Here is a 15,584-nt window from a genome sequence, read left to right as displayed (position 1 = left end):
CTATCATTACCACAAGTCCACTCAGCGAGTTCAGTGGACGGCTAATATATTGATTCTGACATATTCTGGACAACTTAGAAGAATGTGACCACTGCTCTCTTGCATGTTTCGGTGTCGGCTTCACCACGGATCTTGGTTGAGTTTCATTGCTTCGCACCTATTACTACAAGCCACTTTACTGAAATATTAAAGCTGCAGCAGGTCTTCCCATGAAGAACTTCAATTCTCTTTTTCACATAACTGCCTCTTCATACTAATCAAAAGTGTATTGTTTCTTTTTTTTAATTTGCAGCAGAGCTGTGATGTTCAGAGTTTATCCAACTTGCTATGTAGACAAAAAAAAACAATATTCAGCCGGCACAACCACGTCACGCCAAGTTAAGCATAGCAGTGACTAGTTCAGGCGAATTGATAACAGACTGCTGTAATAAAACCTAGTTTAGCATTGTAGAACTTATTAACCAGAATTATTCAAGTGAATCAAATCTCAAATATTTCGGATTGGGTCGAGGTGAGATTTTGATATTGCTTGTCATGCCGAGCTCCACGAGTTGTGCAGAGCTAATCCTGTTTAAGACTAAAACGGAGCCGAAATCGCCAGAATCATGCTCAATGTGAATTCAGTGTGAATTTTCATTAAGCGAACATTGACTTGTGGTGGAGGTTTGTAAACCCAAGCTTTGAGTATGTAAATTGCGGGAATTACGCTAATTAGGCTATAAATATGTCAATGCTACTTGCATGCAACCTAATCAACAGCAAGCTTTGTATATGCCAATTATATCAATATGCTAATTAGGCAAATGAAGCTTCTTGGTGCTGTGATTGCATAGCGATACTCTCTCGAACCCAATCGATACAATCTGTTCACGTGAACACTTCGAGCATCGACGTGTAGATTGGACGTGTGCCTAGCCAAGCTAGAACCAGCCTAGTGCCGATCAGCTCTGCTCTTCGCCAGCCTTGCGCGATGCAGTGTAAGCTGCAAAAGTTTTGTTTGTACGTTATCCGTGGGAACTTTGTGTTTCTGATACGTACAGAACCGCTTGAGTGACTCAGCCATGAAGTGGCTTTGTGACGTAATCGCAAGGTTGCAATTTTTGTACTTGAATAAGCTGCAGGCTCAATCGGCCCTTACAGGAGTGGTTACAAAATAAACATTAAAAATCACAATCAGAAACAGAAACGAATGGCTTGCACTTCAGTAACAAATCATTCTGCGGTAGTACAATTCACAACACTATCAGGCAACAGAACTATCAGGTAACTATCAGCTGTTACCTGATATTTCGTGTGTCTGAGTGAGACTGAAGGGTATAAAGCGAGCGAAGTATTAAAGATTTTTGGTATAACTACAGGCAGACGGTAGGCTCGAAATGTGGTTTAAAGTGTTAATGACAATGAATGTAATGAAGAAAGATAAAACTTGAAACAAAGCGTACCCCCTAAAATGTCCATGTGTGAAACTCGGCACCACTACATTGGAGGCATAATTGGTGGCTGGGGACTTTTCGCATGGCACTTGGTAAAGGTGGTAAGAAGTGTAGAGTACCTGTTGCTTGCCCAGGAGTGCTTTTCGGCACGTTTTGACTACATATAAATGTTCCTTTATTATACCCAGCGCGGACACAACGCGGACACCCAGAAATATAAGACAGACAACAGCGCTAATTCACAACTGAACCGAGCCTTCAGTGATTTGGTATTCCATTGTGGATGGCATGTTGCGTAAAAAAAACAACATACAGATAGGAAGGACGATAGCACAGACAGGCGCTGTGCCTGTCTGTGCTCTCTTCCTTTTTTTTATTTTTTATGTGCGCAATCTCATGCACAAAGTTTATTGGAAGCAGTTCTACCAAAAAGGGATAATGCCAATATCCCATTTGTGTGACCACTTGAACGCACTTTGTTTTTTGATACGTTGAAGGACTATCACCAAAAGGCTCAGCTTTTAATTCTTCAGCCCTCATATTTCGGCTGCTTCCGTGCCAAAGCTTTGCTAAAAAGAACAGTCTACCCGCAGTTTTGTCACCGAGAAATAGTCAACCATATGCGCCCCATGCCTTGCCTTCATAACGAGACGCCCTTTAAAAGCCTTTGTAGTGAAAAGATGGTAATCAATTACTTTATTTATGCCTCGGCAGTGCATTTCTTGGCGGGTCACGTGCGCTAACAACAGCCTAGAGGACTAAGGCGGCACCCAGAACGCCTTGATTGAAAAGGTCTATAAACGCACTAGAGAGAACTCTGGCGCTAGTGTCTAAGAGAGCTACAACGCAGGGCGCTTCAGCCAACATGGGGATGATTAGTAGTACACAAATTTGTCTAATCTTGGTACTTTGGGCTCCGCTCGGCTTCATGTGGCTTAAAGCTACTTTGTCACGAAAATCAGCAAATGCTCCACAGTTCCACTTCACCACCTTGATCTTTTTAGGCTTACCGATTCTAACCTTCTCACAAAGTTCGCAACTGTGTTTCCTTTCATTCAAAACAAAACCTAAACAGCACAACAAACAAAGCCACGAATTCGTTGGAAGCCCGCAAGCACTAAGTCTAAGGAAATTTGTGTACTACCCATCATTTCCAATCCCCGCACAAGAGTCTGCTCTAGTTATTTTAGGAAACTACGTGCTTGTTGCAACATTTCACCGATTTATTTAGCGCTGCCATCCATGAATAACCAGTGCAAATTTTCGCTCACCCTCGTACTATACCTTGTGAAACTTCTTTTATTTTTTTCTGCTATTTAGTTTCATGCAGACATCTCATTCTATTTTGCATTCATACTGGGTAAAACTTCGCGTATTTGATGCTGCTCTTTGTTATGGCCATAAGAACAATACCGAAAATTCATTCTCTGCCATGTTTTTTTTTTTCTTCTTATCCTTGTACACTTTTCGCCAACCAGTATCTGAGGATGCGTTTCGGAAATGCAGTGGGAATTTCGGCCTGTTTCATCTACTTCTTTTTCAGTGTAAGTACAGCCCCCGTCATATGGTACTGCTTTAATTATCTATGTGCGCATATTATGCATATTTTATTTTTATTTGCACAAATATGCCACAAGGCATCTTTCGGACAAGGTGTTCTAGCTGTAAATTAATTGATAGGTTTTAACAATGGGCGCACACTCAGGAGGGAGGGGGGCAGGGGGGGGGGAGGAGGGGCGCAAAGCAAGGCCCGTACATTCGCATATAAAGAGTAGGGCCAAAAGGGGCGCGAAACTAGTCTCATGCATTTACGGGTGCAAAGCGAACCCCGTACATTGACATCACAGGGAAAGGAAAGCGCAGAGAAAAACCTTCGCTCGCCCTCCCCCCCCCCCCCCCCCGTCTGAGAGGAAATCGTGCGCAAGCCTATGGGATTAACGTCCCAAAAGTTCTACCTATGAAATCGGTCTAAATGCAATGGCGGGCTTGTCGGTTTACAAAGCTAAGAAACTTCAACAGCGCTGCTGAATATAGACAAAGAATGCACCCACACATAAAATTCTAGTCCCCTTATTTTCCGAAACAAAAGAAAGCTTTGACATCCAAACACTTTATTGCTTTCCCCCACTCTGTCTTCTCTTGTGTTATACGTAATACATGCTTATACAGCCCTACATGATGTAATAACGAGAAGTAAGAGACAACGTCCGTACGCTGGGCCGGCTGTTCTTCTTCTGTCCTTCGTCTTCCTCTAGCCGAGTATGATAGCGTGCCAGAGCCCCTGCGGCGCTGTCATCCTTACACTCGGCCATGACCGCGACGTAACATGACTAGCTGCTGAAACCGGCTCTGGTGGGCGGCACCGAGTGTACCGCGATGGTCTATCTTGCATTCGCCGCGAGTTGTCTGGCCGAGCTGCAGAACATTCTTGGGGCGACACTGGCTTTTGCGGCATCGTCCCCGTTGCGCAGTGACTTTCCTAACCTCGCTGCCAAACATTCTGGGGGGCTACATTGGCTGTGTGGCGGTGGTCGACCTCAGCCACGCAGCCACCTACTTCGGAAGTCGTTCAATGATGGCTCCAGTGTGGTCTTAAATGATGTCTATGTCGATACGGTCGTTGCCCACTTAGCAGCAGACTACGCTGTCGCTGTGTCGGGCTTAGGTGTAAGTCATCCTTGTACTGAAGCACGCTTGTGAGTTTCTACAGGCTTCAAGACCCTGCCTCCGTGGTTTGACGCTGAGGCCTCAGTGCTGCAGTCTGACTCTCCAATTCTATGGCCACAAAAAGGAAAGACGCTCTCTCGTGGCTCCATACCGCTTTCATACGAATCAACGCCTCCAGGACTGGACCCCACACGGCTGACGCCAGCGTTGCACAAAGCCAACATCTTGCTGCTTCGCACGAGTTGGTCACCATGTCACTGATCAGTGCCGTGTTCGCCGTTGACGGATGCGGCCTCCAGGGGTACCGTACGCCTCTATGATGGTGCTCGGGTGCACTGCCCATTATCGTTAGCAGAAGCATGCGCCAGACTGGCAGATCCTGGCAAACAGGCAGAGGGAGATCTTGGATAAATATGCACTCGACGTCCATGGGCTTCTTGAGTTCACTACGAGCGCATTCGGCTTATGACTGACGTGCAGTCAGCAGATATGCCTTCTGCTTGTGAATGAGGATGCCGTTGTTAGTGGACATTTGTGGTTGAGATGTTTCAAAATTTGAATCAGGGGAGTAAATGTTTGGAGTCAGAGCGCGGAGCTTTACTACACAGTCATCTATAATGAGCTGAACCTACCAGACAGGTTGTAGTCTGCACTCAAACTCATGCCCACGTGCAATCCCTCGAAAACGAGAACGGCGGCAGAAAACTTGCTATCAGCTTTAGTTCGTATGTGGAAGTCCAGTGCACCGAAAGCACAGCGCTCCTTTCGAGACCAAGCAAGGGTGCCTCGGACCAAGGCTAGAGGGTGACCGGGGCATGCTGTCGATGCAGTGCAGTACGTGAAGCTCCTCTTTGTACGACTGCCATAAGCCTGCCGATTTAGAAGACGCGGATTTCTACCGTAGGAAGCGGTCTTGTTGGGTATTGAGCAGCTTCGTGTCGTGCATGTGTTGGTGCCACGTTGTTGATGCAGTTACCGAACATCGGTGAGAGAACGTTTTTCCGAAATGGCATTGGAGTGAAATGGATTCTGAACGTCCTGTCGTTGAGCTGCGCTGTTTTATCTGCAGCCTCGGGGAGAAGCCCTTCCTTACTTTCATCCTCGGTAGTCTGGTCGGACGCGTATGGGTCATCGTAGATCCAGCCGAAAACGGCGATGAGCCCTGCACTCCAATTCAACCAGGTCAGTTGATTGATACCCTCGTATTTGTGCAATGACTCGGCACCACTACGAAGGCAAGCAATGACTACCTTTTATTTATAATTTTCGAGCCAGACATGGCAAGAGCCGAAGGTACTGATGGTCGCCATCCACATACCAGTGCCATCTTGGAAGCCTCGAAACTCCGGAACTCACGAAAGAGCGGTATATTGTGAAGCGGTCGGCCAGACCCCAGAGCGCAACAACGAGAAGTGGTCGATTTGGTGTGACAGTTGCGTGAAAGTACAGAAAAGCTCTGCGCAGCTGTCGAGTGAGGCACCTGATGGACAAGAAATCACGTCCGCGCAGTATGGGGTAGTCGTATCACTCACTGAGGGAAGGCCGCAAAGACAAGGGAGCATGTACAGCGTACCTTGGCCGCTCAGACGATGGTGGAAGCCTTGTTGCGCCTTGGGAAGCGTGAACCACGTTTCCAGGAAGGAGCCCGTGCGCATTGGCGTGATGTAGCACGCCACCGGTCAACTAGTTCCTTGGGGAGGCCTGGACGCTGTCCACTGATGGCGGGATTAATACTTCCGGTGGTGGTTGACTTGCGGATTTCGTTAACGAGGAAGCATGGCATCGTTCCTAAGGAAGAGGCGTTACCTCAAGCAGGTAGCTGAGGTTTGCCGAAGCCTTTCGACGACTGCGCCACTGTAAAAACGAGAAGAGACAGCGCTCGTACGCTGGACCAGCTGTTCTTCTGTCCTTCGTCCTCTTCTAGCAAAGCATGCGCCCGCGCCAAAGCCCCACCGACGCTGGCATCCTCACAGTATTTATATACAGCCTTCAAACTTCGATAGCTCACTCGGCTGCCGCCACACTGGTTTACTATGCCCGTACTTTATGCAGAAACCCTTGTTAAGCATGATTTCCGTCTAGGCGGAATTGACGCTTAACAAGGATTAAGTAACGAGAGCTCTCGTTACTATTGTGTCTCATAGCCAGGCAAAAACGTACAATGCCCGAAACAAGACATGGGCGTGATAGCCAGGAAAACAAGTTAAAAAGTTTTGGCAACGACACTCGATTCCTGTCGCACAATTCAGCTGCATCGACATGAGAAAAATCGGTGCCTTATGCAATGGTTTTCCTGTGTATCGCTTGTGATATCTGGTAATTTTTTATTATTTGTTATTGAATATTTGTAATTACGTTATTCGTAGAGTATAGATGCACGAGAAAGGGCATGTGCTAACCTTTGTCACATCTGCCCCTCCTACAGTGCGTTAAGGCCTTAATCGTGCTCGAGCCACCCGTGCCAGTTTCACTGTACCACTAGCGCTTAGTCCAGATGGATGGATGGATGGATGGATGGATGGATGGATGGATGGATGGATGGATGGATGGATGGATGGATGGATGGATGGATGGATGGATGGATGGATGGATGGATGGATGGATGGATGGATGGATGGATGGATGGATGGACGGATGGACGGATACGGCTGTACTCATTCAATCGGGCGGTGGCTAGTGCCACCAAGCCGTAATACTTAATGAACCAAAAGCTAAATTTATTTTTTTCCTTAAATAGCGAGGTTGAGGATTCGTACTTTGCAGCGAATAGTTCAATTTTCACTCGTGCCTTGACTTTAGCCACCAATCAGATAACTTCCTTCTAGTTCATTCTACCCGCTTAAAGTCTATTTTGCCCTCACTGTCCCTAAACCCCAGTGCTTTGAAAAACTCTGCGCCATCAACCCGAACTACAGGGTGAAGCCCTTTACAGAACATTATCAAGTGTTCGGCAGTTTCTTCTTCCTCTCCACACGCACTGCATGCCATGTCTATTCCTTCGTATTTGGCCCGATATGTCTTGGTTCGCAGCACTCCCGTCCTGGCCTCAAACAGTAGAGAACTACCCCGAGTATTATCATAGATGCTTTCCTTGGCTATTTCCTGCTTGAAAGTTCGATAAATCTCTAGTGCGGACATCTTAATCATGTCCATTTTCCACATATCGGTCTGAGCTTCCTTCACCTTCTTCTTAACCGATAATTCATTTTGGTTTGGCCCCCTGCTGTTTTCCAAGTGTTTACCAGTCAATTTTCTGGTTTGCTTCCGCCATTTTGTATCGACATTCTTCATGTACAAGTAGCTGAATACCTTCCTAGCCCAACGCTCCTCCCCATTTCTCTCAATCGCTTCTCAAATTTTATCTTGCTGCTAGCTTCCCTGCCCTCAAATGGTGTACATCCCATTTCACCTTGTACTCTCTGATTTGGTGTATTCCCGTGAGCTCCTAAGGCAAGCCTACCTATTCAACGTTGCTTAATTTCTAATCTTGCTTGAACTTCTGATCTCATGCACAAGACCACATTGCCGAACGTCAGACCAGGAACCATGACCCCTTTCCATATTCCTCTCACAACATCATACCTATTGTAATTCCACAGTGCCCTGTTTTTCATTACCGCTGCATTCCTGTTACCTTTAGTCGAGACGTATATTTCGTGTTTTCTTAGGTACTCGACCCCATTGTTTATACATACGCCCAGATATTTGTATTTATCTGTTATCTCTAGCGTGTTCTGTATTCTAAGCTTACTACCTTCGTTGTCATTGAAAATCATGACTGCTGATTTTTCCTTACTGAATCTGAAATCTAAACTCTCTTCCTCATTAGCGCAGATGTCCACCAATCTCTGCAAATCTTCTTTGTTGTCGGCCATTAGCACTATATCATCTGCGTACATCAATGCTGGTAGTGCCTGTTCAATGAGTTTTCCTTGTTTGACGAAAGAGAGGTTGAAGCCCAGTACACTTCCCTCTAATTTGGCCTCTAATCCTTGTAGGTACATCATGAATAACAAGGGTGACAGAGAACACCCCTGCCTAAACCCCCGTTTCATCTCTCTGGGCTTAGATACCTGTTTTTACCACTTTATAACTACCTTGTTACTTTTATAGATCTCCTTTAAAAAATTAGTGACTACATCTTCACGCCTAGTGTGTCCAGTATTCCCCACAATTCCTCTTGAACCACGCTATCGTACGCTCCCTTGATATACAAAAATGCTAGCCACAGGGGCCTGTGTTCCTTTTCTGCTATTTCGATGCATTGCGTCAGTGATAACAGATTGTCTTCCAACCTCTTGTGTTTCCGAAACCCATTCTGCAGTTCCCCCAGCACCCCCTCATCCTCTATCCATGCCTGCAGTCTCTCCTTTATAATCTGCAGCGCCAGCCTGTAGTCCACTGATGTCAGTAGTTGTTGTTGATGGACAGTAGTTGTTTATGTCAGCTTTGTCCCCTTTTCCTTTATAGATCATGCTCATCCTGATAAGTTTCCATCCATCGGGAACTTCACCATCGATTATTATTTTGCTCACTGCCTCTCTCAAAGCCTGCTTAGACTTCGGACCTAATGTCTTTATCAGCATAATTGGAATGCCATCTGGGCCTGTTGATGTACTACTAGGAACCCTTTTCTCAGCCCTTTCCCACTCTCGTTGTGAAAATGGAGCCATTGCACCACTTGATTCGTCCTTGTCTATTGTGGTGCATAAAGCACTTCTGTGTTGAAATTTTTCTGTCACCCTTGTTCTTATATATTCAATAGCTTCGTCCCCTTCTAGCCTAGCACCTTGAGCTGTAGTTATAAACCTCTGTTCTAGGCTCGTCTCATTTCTTAGAGAGTTTACATGGTTCCAAAAGTTCGCAGCTGTCTTTCTATCTTTTTTATGTACTTCTGCCAGCCACTGGGCTCCCTTTCGTCTAATCTTTTCATTGATCAGAAGGGATGCATCCCTCCTACAGCTTCGAAAGGCACTGAGGCACTTACGCCATCTTACGCGTGACTGAGGCACTTACGCCATCTATGAGTGTACCTGGAAACCAGAACATTGCATGTGACGTGGACATTCGTCTGTCGTCGGACCCAACTTTAGAACTGCTCCCCTGTTAAAATAACACTTCAAGTGAACCTTTAGAACTTTCTGAGAATGTGATGGCATACATGGACGTTATTTTTATGCACTGTCGCAGCTTGAGCAAATGTGCTCAATTCTCTGATGCACGGCCACTATCAATACAGGAGCATGTACGGATTTGGCATTTTACAACAGGCAATGTGTGAAAGCGACACCGAATGCTTCATTTCACTTCACAAATCATGATGTAATGCATCTTAGTGTGAACACCGGGCGCCCACTTGGGGTTGCTGTAGATAGTGCGCTCTATAGCGGTGCGAATCCAGGCGAATGGGATACGTCGTTATAAGTGAAATATATGTGCCGTGGGTATTAAAGTGCGTACCTAGAGTGTTGAATTTTAAGTAGTGCGAATAAAAGATGCAGTTAAGGGGTACAGTTGGCGTGAGATGTATTCGTTACTACTTGATGAAGTTTGTTTTGCAGGTGGAATTAAATAGCGCATCAGCGCATCCTCAGTAAATTGCAAGTTATTAAAGGCGGAAGTGATTTCAAAGCCTACATGCACACTTCAATGCAAGTGATCATAGTACAGTCTGGATTCCATACCCCATTGGTACTATGTAAAATATACCATTTCCGAAAGCGCTACTGACGTTTACATAACGGTTTTTAGCAGTCAATAAAACGTATATGATTGTCAATGGCAATTTCTCCGGAGCATGACAGAGTTTAACCATTACTTTGTAATGCCTCGAAGAAATTCTGTCATATGTTTGACGGGGCATCAGCACTAAGTTTGGCATTACTCTTCAAGAGCATATCAGCGAAACGTTCATCGTAATGCTCGTCATATGAGCAACCTCAGATCGGTAGAAGGTGGAAGTATGTTTTTGCTTTTAAATTCTTAGAATGAGCTAAACACCCCGAACTGTTTCACTAGAGAGATCACGCACATATATTTTGTCAGTGCATAGTACTTTATATTACGCCATGGGCCAGTTGTGGTTGAATAATGGCGAAAAAAAATCACAAGCAGAACAAAATTCTGTGCCATTGAGGGAATTGCTTGCTAAGGCAAATTAATGCCTCGTTATCTATATCGAGGCTCTCCTTATTCGTGTGGCATATATGTTCATTTTTTGCGCACTCAACTTTTGTCGCACATGTAGTGATTGCAGAGGCTTTCCTAATATCTGTTGACATACGCGTTAGGAATTTTTGGTTATGCAGGGCGGCAGAATAATTTTCGTTTCGTCTGCTTATGTACACCTTCATTCTAAAACTAATTCAGTGCTGTGTCTGGTGAAGTTTTCATAGTTCATAAAAAAGCATAGATTGAGAAAGACGAGCGTTTAAAAGAACATCAATACAACGTGAACAAAAAAGGCTGGGTTCCTTGATGCACACTGCTCCCACTGCAGTAATCAGCTGCAAGTGGCATGCATGCCCATTTTTCAGGAATGTTCAATTATTAGAAACAGCAGAAGACAGTTAACCCACGAAATGATCGAGGCTGAATTTATTGATATATGCTGGCAGATTAGAGTATCTTCAAACCGTCTATTGCACTTCCTTCTAAGGAGTTAGTAACCTCTCTACGAAAAAATAGCTCAGTTTGAAGAGCGCTTCTAATGACCATGGTTGGAAAGCGATGTTGCATATATAAGCGTTTCCCTGGTTTAGAAATAAACATTGTTGCAAGTTAGCGCCGGCGTATGTCGCGTTTTTCTCAGTCAGTGTTTTTTCGTGGGATATCAAAACTTCAGTATGATACACCAATACGCCCTAAGTTCTACGTGGCTAAGCTTTGTCTGATACGCGGAAATTCAGGAAGCCACCTTCCGATTTTAAATTCAAGCCATTGTGGTACCTCCATGTGTTTTATAACTTCGGTCTCTATTCTGAGTTGGGTATATACTCGTCATAATGCTTTCGGTTCACGCTGAGTGCCTGGTTGAGAAACGGCGGGCTTAACTTATTAAGTCACTTAACTCATTGGGCATGCGATACTGTACGTCGCTCAAAAGTCACATGTTCACGAAAGTAGTTGACTCGAAAGACTGCTCTTGACAAGCTAGCACGGCTTAGCGATGTACGTACCATGTTTGTTTCCAGAGTCTTAACCTAGCGAAATGCCTTTTGAAATGCCTTTTGAAATGTAGATTGCACGTTTGTGGTGTAAGCTGGCATAATCTGAGAACGGCGAAACATTTATTTTGTCATTGCACATCAAAATCACATTGCCTTCTCGCTTCTTTTTCAGCTGACGCTGGGTGCTGTGAGCATCTACAGCGCTGCAGTTGGAATGTCAACAAGTATGTCTCCTAACATTTCCTAATTCTAATTTACTAAGGAGGCACCAATTCTTGTGTCCACAAATTATCCGCAGAGCGACACTGCTATCTAAGCGTAAACGGACTCCGCAATCCCGAATATCAACGGCTATAGGAAGATGTGATTGTCCAATAAAGAGCGGCAGTTTTGCTAGAACGAGTGCTACGTTTCAGACCTGATTATTTTTTGTCAGTAATCAGGTGACCATCTCATCGATGCAACATTTGTCGCTTTTAGTATAATTCACGTTACCCAAGAAACAATTGTAGCTATATAGCTTCGATGAATTACGATACACCATCTGCGGGGCGCCTTCGATAAGGCATGCCCACCCAACACAGCCGTTTCCATTAAACACAAATATCAAGTGTCTTGGCCGCTGTAATATTACCTAGGAATTCTCGCTTTATATTTCTAAAATTTTCCCATTGTAGTGTGCTGTAGTTTTCAATCAACTAAGCTTTGAGTACGTTTTTAGCTTTTTATAAGTTCACTGTCTTTTCTGCATTTGGTTTCGTTTGTGCATTCACTGTGAAGCTGTGTATAATTCAGCCTTTTTGTGAAAAAATAAAAAATCTTTCACCATGGAGTCACTGGAGACAAGCTTTCGAAAAGTGGCTTTGTCTTTTTTTTTCTTCAAGGCAGCTTGCCGAGACCATATGTAAAATGACAATACCACTCGTAGAAACAATGTCCCTTGTGGGTCTTCAAGCTTGCTCCTTCCTGCGAACCTGTTTCTTAATCAGCTTTTCCATGATCTCTCACGGTAATTCTTGTATTGAATAGCATTCGAGCCGGTTTTACAGGGAGCACCAACTAGTTGATAAAATTATTAAACTTACAACAAACATTCGAAGTTTAAAGAACAACCGACAGCAAGTAAAACATGTGTGAAGTTAGCAGTGAGTAATTTTTATGGAAGCTTAATTTGTTTCTGAACATATCTTGTTTTCTATAGTTGCTGGTTTTCTGGTAAAGGAAGTGTGCTGTTGCTACGGGCACATGCGATAAGAGTTAACCGATCTTTGTAGGATGCTAATTTCTAGCTGTTTTCACTTTATGGAAACAATTCTTACACGCCCCAACCATACCTCCACATAAACCACATAGAACAAATCTCGAAACATACGAAGAAGCTTTTCATTAATTTACGTAGAAAACGAAGGCCTTTTAACAGAATGTGTCTGAGCATCACATATTGATAACGCCGTAGCAATAAAACAGCATCTTGTTTCAGGTTTCTCTTCTAAATGAGATGTCTAAATGAGTTGTCACTGCTAAACTCAAGCACCTTAACAAGTGTAAAGCAACCATAACGAAAGGAGACGACATGTTAACAGGAAGGACGCTAGATTTCAACTGAAAGTTTCCGGATCCAAAACAATGGCAATGAGCATGCACGCACAGAACGCGTGCAGATGGTGCAGCTAACACAGACGACTGCAATATCACTTCACATAAGCTTTTTTTTTCTTGGCGTACCATGGCAGTGTATGTGTTGACACATATATCTGGCTCTAAGCTGATGGAGAAAGCCTCATAAATTTCACGAGCCTGCTGAGCAGCAATGTTTCGCAAAGCAGAAGGACCATTAAATTCCGGCATGCCAGAACACATGTGGCTGTGATCTACCAAATGTATAACTACCGTCAATGAATTGACAGCTTCATTATCGGATAGGTACATTACGCTTGCGTGTGGAATGTGCTACGTCTCCGCTATGTCTGGTGCGTGCAACGTTGGACACTTTGAAGATCACTGCATCAGGTGTTATTGCATGCCCGACTTCAAGGGCACCCATGTATTGCAATGCCTTGTACGACAAGGGAAAGGCTTACCTGATGCAGCATTGCAGTTACCTGAGTTAGCAGAACCGTATGCATACTTTGGGGGTTTTTGTTCACGTATGTTCATGGCCATTGTTTTGCGCTTGTAAACATTGCGTTCATCTCTTGCGCCTGCCCCACGCATGTCCTGCAGTGCCCCTTCGTTCTGTTATCGCTGATGCGCGCTCGTTGTGATGCATCAGTATCAGTTCAGTTACTAACGACTAGTCGCAACCTTTCCGTCTATTGCCATTACCACTGCACTTATTACATGTTCTAGAACAGAAACGTTGCAAGCTAAGTCCTTAATGAAACTCGCAGGAAAGTTTGTCGAAGGCGTTGAGGATAGTTGCTTCAAACTGTTAATTTATTAATTGTGGGGGTATAACGTCCCAAAACACCACATGATTATGAGACGCTGTAGTGGAGGGCTCCGGAAATTCGCAGCACCTGGGGTTCTTTAACATGCACCTGAATCTAAGCACACGGGCCTAAGGCGTTCTCGCCTTCATCGAAAATGTACCCCGCCGCGGTGGTCTAGTGGCTAAGGTACTCGGCTGCTGACCCGCAGGTCGCGGGATCGAATCCCGGCTGCAACGGCTGCATTTCCGATGGAGACGGAAATGTTGTATGCCCATGCGCTCAGATTTGGGTGCACGTTAAAGAACATCAGGTTCTGCGAATTTCCGGAGCCCTCTACTACGGCGTCTCTCATAATCGTATGGTGGTTTTGAGACGTTAAACCCCACATGTCGATCAATCAATCCATCGAAAATGTGGTCGCCGTGGCCGGGATTCAATCCCGTGACCTGCGGGTCATCAGCCGAGCGCCTTAGCCACTAGACCACCATGGCGGATTACGCTTCAAACTTTTGCATCATTTGCAGCAGTTTCTTCACGCCTTCGTTTCGCCGTCCCCTTTAAAATAAAAGTACGAGGGGGTATCCTATTATTAACCATTTCAGGTGGTACAAATGAAATTGTGAATACGACCCTTAACGAAAACTTCTTTCCATTCAGTAAAACGTTGCAGTTTGTTTGAAAAGTAAGGTGCATAAGTTTTTATAGCCCACATGTAAGCAATAGTTGTAAGTGCTATTTCCAACTCCGTTTTTTTTCGCAAGTGATAGGGGTACCCCTCTTCGTGTGCAACGTGATGATCGGCGTACTCGGAACTACCTACACAGCACTGGTAAGCACCAAAAGCTTGACTCTTCCATGCATCGCGTCGTTATACAACTAGTTCCGAAGCCATACAAGTGTTACAATTACAACTAGTTACTGATACAAGCCATACAACTAGTTCCGAAGTATACTTACAAGTGTTTTCCTCTCTTTCTGAAAAATTTTTTGATAAACAGAATCCATTTCTTTTTTTTGTCGGAATACGTGAACAAATGGTTTGCTTGATACATGTGTGGGTGCAGCACCCTAATATTATATTGCCGCGTAGCCTCCGACTCAATTTCTTTACGCTCGGCGTGACCTGGCATGCATGCTGCATCACCTTCCGATAAGCCACAGTGTCATGGCAGCATCACGACAGATATGCGCCGTCGGCGGTGGCTATAAAACAAGCTGCCGAGATTGCAAGTGCCTTACTTTGCTATTTAGGCGTTCATAGCGTCGGTATGCTCTAACGCTGTTGCTACCAACCAAATAAACAGTCGTGTTTTCATGTCTGGATTCATCTTTTCCCCAACTCGGCATTCCCACGTCTGGTGACCCGGAAAACAAGCAGTAACGCACCACTATGGCCAAGAAAGAGGCACTACAAGAACTGTGTAAACTACTGCAGAGAAAGCTATGCACTCAGCACGAGTTTGTCTAAAAACAAGGGTCGTAGCTCTGGTAATGGCCGCACCAACTTGAACATTCCGTGCAGCAGCACTCTGGCGACGACTCCTCAACACTCGCCCGGCCTCCACTGAGAATGTCAGAACCTGTAGACTTGGCATCTGGAGGGTCGCTATAGAGCTTCCGCCATTTTGGAGGGACTAGCCCGATGTATGGTTCACCCAAGTTGATACCCGACTCCACCTGGCATGCACCATACAATAACGAACGCGTCAACAAGACCCATGATGTCCTTGCCAACCCACCAACGGCCAACCTCAAGAGCACACTATTACGGCATCTCTCAGACTTTTTCAGACGACCAGAAGGAGTGACAACTTCGGTCAGCCGAACTTGCCGAGCGCAAGCCTTCGCAGTTTCTCCCCCAGATTTCTCAGTTCAGCGTCACA

At 45.0% G+C, this 15,584-nt stretch overlaps 1 protein-coding gene across 1 annotated transcript in view; it reads left to right on the top strand.

The window, feature by feature from the left end:
- LOC119164743 (putative sodium-dependent multivitamin transporter) overlaps window positions 1–15,584 on the top strand; it is a 74,549-nt gene that overhangs the window by 943 nt on the left and 58,022 nt on the right. The window contains exons 2-4 of the mRNA XM_037416952.2: window positions 2,912–2,977; window positions 11,442–11,493; window positions 14,463–14,530. Coding sequence (XP_037272849.2) covers window positions 2,912–2,977; window positions 11,442–11,493; window positions 14,463–14,530 — 186 coding nt within the window. The remainder of the gene's footprint in view (window positions 1–2,911; window positions 2,978–11,441; window positions 11,494–14,462; window positions 14,531–15,584) is intronic.

Source organism: Rhipicephalus microplus, chromosome 9, assembly GCF_043290135.1.
Source record: "Rhipicephalus microplus isolate Deutch F79 chromosome 9, USDA_Rmic, whole genome shotgun sequence".
Lineage (NCBI taxonomy): Eukaryota > Metazoa > Arthropoda > Arachnida > Ixodida > Ixodidae > Rhipicephalus > Rhipicephalus microplus.
The sequence above is the reverse complement of the archived record's forward strand: the minus strand, read 5'-3'. Positions and strand labels throughout refer to the sequence as shown.